The sequence below is a fragment of the Euleptes europaea genome, chromosome 18 (assembly GCF_029931775.1).
Source record: "Euleptes europaea isolate rEulEur1 chromosome 18, rEulEur1.hap1, whole genome shotgun sequence".
Taxonomy (NCBI): Eukaryota; Metazoa; Chordata; class Lepidosauria; order Squamata; family Sphaerodactylidae; genus Euleptes; species Euleptes europaea.
Genome location: NC_079329.1, coordinates 40,024,968 through 40,034,947, shown reverse-complemented (window position 1 = coordinate 40,034,947; position 9,980 = coordinate 40,024,968). Strand labels below are relative to the sequence as shown.

At 47.8% G+C, this 9,980-nt stretch overlaps 1 protein-coding gene across 1 annotated transcript; it reads left to right on the top strand.

Moving 5' to 3' along the window:
• Positions 1-272: 272 nt before the first annotated feature.
• AOC3 (amine oxidase copper containing 3) lies at positions 273-9,012 on the top strand. Its single transcript, XM_056863501.1, has 4 exons — positions 273-1,854; positions 4,186-4,471; positions 7,634-7,763; positions 8,728-9,012. The coding sequence occupies exons 1-4, from the start codon at positions 273-275 to the stop codon at positions 9,010-9,012; spliced, it is 2,283 nt and encodes a 760-aa protein (XP_056719479.1).
• The last annotated feature ends 968 nt before the right edge of the window (positions 9,013-9,980 follow it).

The window sequence follows — 9,980 nt, the reverse complement described above, 5'->3', positions numbered from 1 at the left end:
TCTGGGTGTTGCCTTTCCCACAGAGGTCCACCACTCTGGGCCAAAAGCAGGGCTGGCGGTTAAGTGGATACGTAGCTAGTCTGAGAGAGAGAAAGAAAAGCTTCCTTTTATGGCTCGCTGCAAACCCCTGAGGTATTCCAGCGCAGTTCCCTCCTCCAATGTGGCTCTCAGCCATCACCAGGCTGTCTGTTTCCCAGGCTGTTTGCAGTCAGGAAATCAAAACCAGAGTTGTTTGAGGAGTCTCTGCTCCTATCGCCTTCGCTGCCACTGCTATGAACATGAAAACGGTTGTTATTCTCCTGGTCTTGGCTCTGGCCACCGTTTTTGCTTTAGTTTGTGTTTTGTTGACTAAGAAGGAGAAGGTCACGACTTGCGTCTGCTCAGAGCCAAAGAGTTCCCCAGAAGGTATAAATGATGAAAAGAGCAAGATATTTGCTGACTTGACAGCAGAAGAGATGACTCAAGTGGTAACATACCTCAAGGACAATCTTGGTGTCCATCTACAAGATGCCTTTCATGCAGAACCAGCCGATAACTGCATTTACTATCTGGATGTTTACCTCCCTGTGAAAGCAGAGGCATTGGGCTTCCTGGACCATGGAAGGATTCGACCCCCTCGGCAGGCATTGGCTGTGGTTTTCTTTGGAGGCCAGCCAGATCCAAATGTTACAGAATTCCTGGTAGGTCCTCTCCCAAATCCTACATACCATCGGGACATTACACTCACAAAGTTCGGCAAAAAAGTGCCATATCACAGCAGACCAGTGACTGAGAAGGAATACCGGGACATTGACTTGCTTATTTTCCTCGAGTTCTCCAAGGCCCCCACCTTCCTCAAAGAATGCTGTGAGTATCCTGAGACGAACTTGGCTACTCTGACTACAGCCCCCCGAGGTCTTGAGTCTGGAGATAGAGCTACTTGGTTTGTCCTTTTCCAGAATGTGTTTGGCAGCGGCTATTTTATCTACCCTGTTGGCTTGGAGATCCTGGTGGATCATAGCAGCTTGAACCGCTCTCAGTGGAAAGTGAAGAGCGTGTTCTACAATGGCCAGTATTATCAGGGCCTTGCACAACTGGAAAAAGACTACAAAGACAGGCTTGTAAAGGAGGTCAGAGTGAAGAGAGTCCAGACAGAGAATGATTTTGCATCCATGAAGCGGCCACCGCCACCGCCTCTTGCTCCTGCCAGCCCTCTGCAGTTTGAGCCCCAAGGGAAGCGCTACAGTGTAATGGGCAGCCATGTGGTCTATCAGTCGTGGAGCTTTGCCTTTGGGATGAACGTGAACACCGGGCCACGTCTCTTTGACATCAGGTTCGGCACAGAGAGAATAGTCTATGAGCTGAGTTTGCAGGAAGCCCTGGCCACGTATGGGTCTGACTGTCCGGGTGGAATGGTGACCAGGTACATGGACGGCAGCCTTGGCATTGGGAAGTTCTCTTTTGAACTGGTGCGGGGTGTGGACTGCCCCTATACCGCCACCTATGTGGACCGACACTACTTGATAGAGTCTGATACCCCCAAACTAAACAAGAACTCTTTCTGCATCTTTGAGCATGACATGGGGGTGCCTCTGCGTCGTCATTTCTCCAACATGGGCTCTTTTTATTATGGGGGTTTAGCCAAATATGCTTTGGTCTTAAGGGCGGTTTCCACCCTCATCAACTACGATTATGTCTGGGATTTTGTTTTCTACCAAAATGGTGCTATTGAAGTCAAGGTCCACGCCACAGGATACATCAGCTCCTCCTTCTTCACTGGCCAGGGAAAGGCGTATGGGAACAGGGTTGGGGAGCACACGCTTGGGACCATGCACAGCCATCTCATGAACTACAAAGTAGACTTGGATGTTGCAGGTAGGTCCTCCTTACACTTTTCAAAATTCCACAAGAACCACTTTGAATATGGCTGCATGCCCCCCTCTTAGCGTACCTCCCATTCTAAATATCATCCCAGGGAATCCAAATTTTGTATTTGAAATAAATATTGGGCATTCTTTGTATTTGCATAAATTTGCATGAATAATTAGACATCTCATAACAAGGCCAGAGTTGGTAGACGATGATGATGTGTGAGTGAGGCAGGCGATACAGAGATGATCAGGCAGGCGCTCCCTGCCCCCACTCAAGCTGACTCTTGAAAGCTCTGCCTGAGGCCCACTTCCAGGATTCCGGGGTGGGGGGTGGGGATCCAAAGTCAGGAGAGAGATCCATTAACAATAGATGTCTCTAAAATAGCCTTTAAAAAAAAAGTCCAAACAACCAGTCCCAAGACAGCTACAAAAGTAGAGAACTGTGTTTTTGGAAATCCCATTATGATTTGCAAGTAATCTGAGCCTGTCTATTACTGTCTGTTTTCACCAATAATTCCCCAATTCACCCCACAAAATCTAGACCCCCTCCTTCATGTGCCAAAAGCAGAAAACAGGCACCAACAGCGTGACTGTGGAGCAGCAGCTCCAGATGACTCGAGCAAATGAGCCAAGCCTGGTGCTGCAGGGGAAGTCCCAGTTCTGGAATCATAAAGGATATGTCCTTTCAAGAAGACAGCAAGTGGTGTCAGCAGTGAAGAGTTCGAAAGATCCAAGTTCTGGGGCAAGAGGTAGCATCCACGTGTAAATTCCGCGAACAAGAAATGTTCTGAAACCAAATTCTAGAAGCTTTACACTGACATAGTCCAAAAAGAAAGGCTGAGGCAGCAATGGTGACGTTGCTCTGGATAGTTTCCACAGAAATCCGCTGGTAGATGAGGCGAGCTCCGTCCCTCGTGAGCTCAGTCTCCAGTCTCCCCCTTGCCTGGCCACACCACCACTTTCTTGTCTCGTGGAAATGAAGAGCTGTGATGGAGTTGATGCATTCATTGCCTAGGATTGCCAGCTCCCCCACCCCCCACGGCCACTGACAGGGGATGGGGGTAGGGTTGCCAACCTCCAGGTATTTGTAAAAATAGCAGCATGAAGGCTCCAGGTATTAGCTGGAGATCTCCTGCTATTACAGCTGATCAGCTGACAGAGATCCGTTCACCTGGAGAAAATGGCCGCTTTGGCAATTGGACTCTACAGCATTGAAGTCCCTCTCCTCCCCAAACCCCACCCCCTCAGGCTCTGCCCCAAAAACCTCCCGCCAGTGGCGAAGAGGGACCCTGGCCACCCTATTGTCAGATCCAGGCTGGGAAACTCCTGGAGATTTAGAGATGGAGCCTGGGGAAGACAGGGACCCCAGAGGGGTACAATGACATAGAATTCACCCTCCAAAACATCCCTTTTCTCCACGGAACTGATCTTTGTAGTCTGGAGATGAGCTGTCATTCCAGGGAGTCCCCAGGTCCCACCTGGAGGCTGCTGGCATCCCTATTTCCTAGGTGCTTAGGAGAGGAACCAACAAGCCAATTGCCCCTAGGCTTAGGGTAGGGAACTGGTAGGAGCCACCAAGGTGCCAGGCAGACTGTGTAGGTTGAGTTGCTGCTTGTCATCTGCACAGTAATAATGCTTTCTATCCTGCAAGCTAGTGTGGCTCATTGGATAGGTGTCAGATTTTGGAAACCTGCAGCTAAGTTTCATTTCTGCCTTGTACCTGTGTCCTTGGGTAAGTCACACTCTAATTCCCCAGCTCCACATCAGTACACAATGACCTACTCTGCTGGACCATTGTAAAAGACAACACAACAATGGTCATAAAGCATTAATTTAAGGAGAAAAATTATAGGTCCTCCTACATAGTGGCTGCATGTGAAAAAATAAGCAAACCACAACAGTGCAATGAAGTTCAAACAACACAGATGTAAAGAGAGTTTCAGAGTTATTGGGCAGTCACTAAAAATGCTCTCTTGTTGCTTGAACGTAACACACGCCAAGAAGGTGCTCTGGGCTCATCTTAAGGCTTTCCACAAAGCCTAAGAAAGAAGAAGGTGGTCCCTAAGGTAGGCAGGGTGAACTACTATGACAGCACAGCAAGTAGGCCACTGTTACTCCCATGTAGCAGACCAGGAACTGAAGCTGAGGGGTGGCATCTTGACCAAGGCCAGCTGGTGATGGCAGAGATGGCGCTTGAACCCACCTCTTCCAGATGCGAGGTGATCTTCCTGTCAAGGGCCCATGGAGGCAGAGGTATGGATCCACTTGCATTGGTGAGGGCCTGTCCCCCAAGGTAGTATGCACAAAGCACGCTTTCTTGGTTTTTGCTTTTTAGGAACCAAGAACTCCTTGGTGGCCCTTGATATGGCATTTGAGACGGTGCAGGTGCCCTGGAGCCCAGAATACCAGATCCAGCGCCCCGTGCTCACAAGCCAAGACCTGGACAAGGAGGAAAAAGCCGCCTTCCCACTTGATGGCAAAGTCCCACGGTATCTGCACTTCACCTCCAGCCAGGAGAACCAGTGGGGCCATCAGCGTAGCTACCGCATCCAGATTGTCAGCTTTGCAGGCGAGCACCTGCCTGAAGCAAGCACCATGGAGAAGTCCATCAGCTGGGGCAGGTGAGTGGTGGCCGCTGACCTCTTCGCTCCTTCACTGAGGAGGAGTGTAATCCTGCTCAGTGTCAAGAACTGTTCTTGGAAGATTATCATGAAAGCCTAAAAAGAAAAATAGCAGGGGAGGAGGAAAGTTTTAAAAGGTCATCTCAAAACCAAAACCTCTCAAAGCCTCTGTCATGAATGGCTTTGCTACCTAGGGATGCCAGCAGCCTCCAGGTGGGACGTGAGGATCCCCTGGAATTACAGCTCATCTCCAGGCTACAGAGATTGGTTCCCCTGGAGAAAATGGATGCTTTGGAGGGTGGACTCTGTGGCATCGAACCCCACTGAGGTCGCTGTCCTCCCCAGGCTCCACCCCCAAATTTCCAGGAGTTTCCCAACCTGGATCTGGCAACCCTACCCCCCCCCCCAATCCCCTGCCGGTGGCCAGGGGGGCCTGGGCAACTCTACTGCTGCCCCTTCAATATGCCATATTAGTCAAAACTTTGGCTACAATTAAACAAAAACCAAACAGAAAGATATTTTAATTGCTAATCAGAAACATGTCACAAACTTCTTCACTGACAATATAGCAGTCATACTAGAAAACCCTTCAGGAATGATACCAGATCTATTAAACATTGAGCAAATATGGAGAGGTAGCAGGCCTCAGTGTTATTTACTTCCTTTATTTATAGCCTGCCTTTCTCACTGAAACAGAATATAAACGAATGCAATCAGATAGCGTAAAAAATCAATGAACAATAGAATAGGACTGAGATTACAGAATTAGAAAGCAATGCAAGTAACAAACTGCCTAAAGCAAGGTATAAGACAAACAATGGAGAATGTGGAATTATAAAGATAGAAGACAATGCAATAAAAGCAGGATGCTACATATAATAAATATTACAATAGACTCTAATCTTATTCCTTTTAAAAAGAGCCCTCCTATTTTTGTGCATTCTGTAGAATCATAAAAGTATGGGAACCTTTCTTATCTCTTGTGGCCATTCCACAAGAGAATGTGGATGAACAGGCAGCTGCCAATCTTACCCATTTGCAAGGTGGCACCTTCAGAAACTTTGCTTACATGAGTGAGGCTGTCACAGTGGAGCATGGTGAGGGGAGTCCTGCAGCGATATGGGTACAAAGCCATCGAGAGATTTGTAGGTAACATCCAGTACCTTGAATTGAGCCTGGTAATGGATAAGTAACCAATGGGGTGCTCGTAAAATGGGTGTGACAAGCAGGTGATAGTAACCAGGTTGTGGGTTTCCATACCAATTGGAGTTTCCAAGTTGATTTCAAGGGCAGAATCATGTAGAGTGCATTACAACAGTCTAATCTCGAGGTCACCGTGGCATGGATCCACATGGCTGAGTCAAGGTAGGGGCCTTCTTCTGAGCTAAATGAAGAAGGAAGATGACTACGGCACATCAGAAATACGTGTACTTAACAACATGGAAAGAGAAGCACACAATGTGCTGGAGAAACGTACCCGCTTAGGAAACGCACCATCAAGCATCAGAGGGCTTAGGCATCCCAAATCTACAACTGTATTTTGATGCATACCAGTTCAGACAGATGAAATCTTATCCGAAAAATCTAAAGAAAAATCTTGGGTTTCAATGGAATTATCTTCACTGAGATTCCCACCAGCATGTATACTAGGGTTGCCAGGTTCCTCTTTGCCACTGGCGGGAGGTTTTTGGGGTGGAGCCTGAGGAGGGTGGGGTTTGGGGAGGGACTTCAATGCCATTGGCCATTTATTCATGGTAATTAGCAGCGCATTCCAGGCTGAATTACCCTGCATATTTTTTTGAATTTTACATGCTGAACCGTCATTCCGGAAGTGACTGCGAAGCTGGAGCATGCCTGCTTTGCATTACTAAAGAGCTCACTTAACCAGATCTTTGGCGTTTGCTGGGAAGAATCCTCAAAGAACCATGCAAAACAACAGCGCACGTTAGCTATGCACATGCTAATGACTATGCTAAAAGGAACAAAGGAGCAGGCGAGTGGTGGGGGTGGAATTTCTCCTTTTGCTTCGGGACTGTGAATAGGCATTTTTAAAGTCACATTTTAAAAAAGAGCTTTGAGTGAGCATCAAAATTGACCATGGATAGAGTTTTTGCCAAGATGAGGGAGTTCCCATAGAGATGGCACTTCACAACTTTTGTGTAAATATAATGCTGGAGCTGCTATAATAATATAGGTTCATGTTTCCTTATAGAGTGTAGATGCAAAAAATAAATAACTGTTGAAAACTGATATATGATTTTTATATATACACATATATATGTGTGTGTGTGTGTGTGTACACACACATACACATATATGTTTGAAATCCATTTCTGTCTCTTGCCATCTCACATTCAACAAGTCATCTTCCATCAAGTGCCAAGAACCGATGGAAAGATGCTTGCTATAGTATAACCAATGCTCATACTTTGATTTGGAATGCTAAGCTGTAAGCCAAACTGTATAATTTTCATTACTTTTCCTTTCTCCCTCTCCTCTCCTTGGTGTTATATTTGGTTGGTCTGTTGCTATATGCATTTAATAGAGAATGAAAACAAGTAGATATGCAGAGGAAGGCACTGGCAAACCATCTCTGTTAGTCTCTTGCCTTGAAAACCCCATAAGGGATCACCATAAGTCAGCTGCGACTTGACGGCACTTTACACACACACACATAATTAAAAAAAAAAAACAATTGCTCTTGGGAAGTGGGATATGGAGCTGGTGGTGACTGCCTTGCTGTAAGGTCCGGCTCACCTTTAGAGCTAAATTCATTCAAGCAGAAGCTTGCTTGATTCAGAGTCTTTTTCATCAGACGTGTGACTTGTTCATCCATTAAGCTGAAGTATTTACTGTATACAAAGAGCTGCAAACAAGAGACAGCTGGGGAGGAGGGAGAAATGCTACAGAGAGCCAGCAAGCACTTCTATAGGAAGCTGATCTCGGTTTGTACCTGTGCAAGTTTTTTTCATGCGCTTGATGGATTTCGTTTTATGCTGTGTGGCTCAGAGCAGTGCCTTCTGTGACGATGACCTTCCAGTGACATTCGGAGCAGAGAAGTGTGTCCAAGCAGAGTCCCCTTTGCATGGCTTTGTGCAGAGATTCTGCTTCCTTTCTCCCTTCAGCCACTCTCCCACTTTTCTCACTGCCAATATTCTTCAGGTACAAGGTGGCTGTCACCAAGCGGAAAGAGGAGGAGATGACCAGCACCTCCATCTATAACCAGAATGACCCTTGGGATCCCTTGGTGGCCTTTGCCGACTTCATAGACAACGAGACTATCAGCAATGAGGTGAGTGCTGGCTACTCTCTGCAACTGATTACATGCCCCCCCCCCAAAAAAAAAGCAAGAGGAAAGAAGGCCAACTCATCTAGTGAGCAAAGCCAGGGCGGGGGCCACCTGGGGGAGGAAATCATGAAATGTTTTTCTGGTTGTGGTGCCAGATGAAGAACTGGATTATCAAGCCACTCCCCAGATTTGTTGAGCATGGGGCAAGGGGAGGCAGACATCCCTTAAAGATAGATAGCCAAGGTCCTTCTGAAGAACCAGTCTGAAAGCAATGATGGAGGGAGAGCTCTTCTGGACAAGATGGGGACCAGAAACAGAGACCCACAGAAAGCTTTCTCCCCTTAGGCCTCCTGGAGATGCTGTTCTTGACACACTCTTCTTATCAGGGTCTACATTGTCGTTTACAAGAAGTAGGGTCTTGTCAGTGGTGGCTTCACCTCTGTGGAACTTCTTGGCTTGGTTCCTCCAGGCCTTTAGGAAGCTAGCCAAGATTTCCTCATTCAGAAAGCATTTAAGGCACACTGTGTTTATGTGTGTGTGTGTGTGGGGGGGTATATTGCTTGGTTTGAAAGTGCTCCTTTCAGATATACCGTGCGCAACATAAGCCACATTGTGGGAAGAGACCAGAAGGCACTGTTCCAATGCCTTGCACACATCCCAGCGGGCACTGCTGCACACATGACCTACAGTGTGGCTCAGATCATAGAATCATAGAGCTGGAAGGGGTCACACAGACCATCTTGCCCAACCCCCTGCTCAATGCAGGATCAACCTAAAGCAAGAGAGCTGGCTGAGCAGTGCAACTATGCAGGATACGCTCAACTGATCCAGCCACAGTTGAGTCATCTGCTCCACTGCAAGAGAGCTGGGAGTATCTTCCACACCTCTTTGACCCAGGAAAATGTCACTTGTGACAAGATAAAGAGCCCTTTAACTGGCTGATTCCCACCTCTGTTTTCCCCTCCAGGATCTCGTGGCTTGGATCTCAGTTGGCTTCTTCCATGTGCCTCATGCAGAGGATATCCCCACTACAGTGACTGTGGGCAATGCGGTAGGCTTTTTCCTTCGGCCTTACAACTACTTTGGTGTCGACCCCTCAGTCAAGTCCCCGGATAGTGTCTACTTCACCATTGGCCAAGATGTTGACAAGTGTGACTTCAACCAGGCTGCCTGCTTGCCGAAGACAGGCTCCTGTTCACCCAGCCTCCCGAGTTTTGCTTTCACAGGCTTCCAGAACCTGACAGGCCCCTGACCAGAAGGAGACTGCACACTGGCCAAAACATGCCTCTGTTTAGCTAAGGAATGATATTGCTGAGCTTGAGCTGGGCCTAGCCTGCCCCCTCCCACAAACTGTCCCTTCTTCCCCTTCCCTTCCTTGCTGCCCCTTCTGTGTTCTCAACTGGAGTGGGGGTGACCAAGCAAACAGGACCCATGGGAGGTTCCAGCAACCATTTTGGATGTGATAAGTTGTCACATGATGAAACCACACTGTGGAGTATCTGGCATGTATGGAGGGTGCATCTTACCACCTCCCCCTCTTGGGAAATATTACCAGTGTGGGTTGAGGCAGGAGGTGGTGATGCTCTCTATGCATATTGGAGAAGGGCTAGAACCGGCTTGCCATGCGCTTAAAGCTAAACCTCTGATGGTCTCTCCTGCCACTCCCCCTCCCACAATTTTTTTTTTATTGGGAGGCCGTGACTGCATTCGCACACTCCGTTCCTTTGCTGGTTTCCTACTGGGCAACAGCTGTCATTCGGGGCTCAGAGAATGCTTGACAATGTGGCTGGTGCTGCAATAGTTGGGACTGAATATGCCCTTGTTCAAAGTTACACACTCATTGTGCACCACAAGGGGATATGAGATATGAACCACTACTTTTATTATTTTGGGGGGGGGGCAAAGAGGAAGTGGCAGTAATCGTTTAAGCTCAGAGCCCAGCGCTGAAAGAAAAGGGAGTCCGGAGGTTCCTTCTTCATGGCAAAAGCTTTCCTGGACCAGTGTGTGCTTCATCACACGCTGCATGCGGTGTATCCTCATGGACATATTGATGCAGCGTCTGAGGACGTGCGCTGTGGTCTGTGAAAGCTTTTGCCACAACAAATCCATTCACTCTTATGGTGCCACAAGAATACATCCTGTTGTCTTGTGTGTTTGATTTTCCACCCAGCTCTCCTACGGGAATCTCCTGCTGGGGGTGGGGGCACAACAGCTTAACAG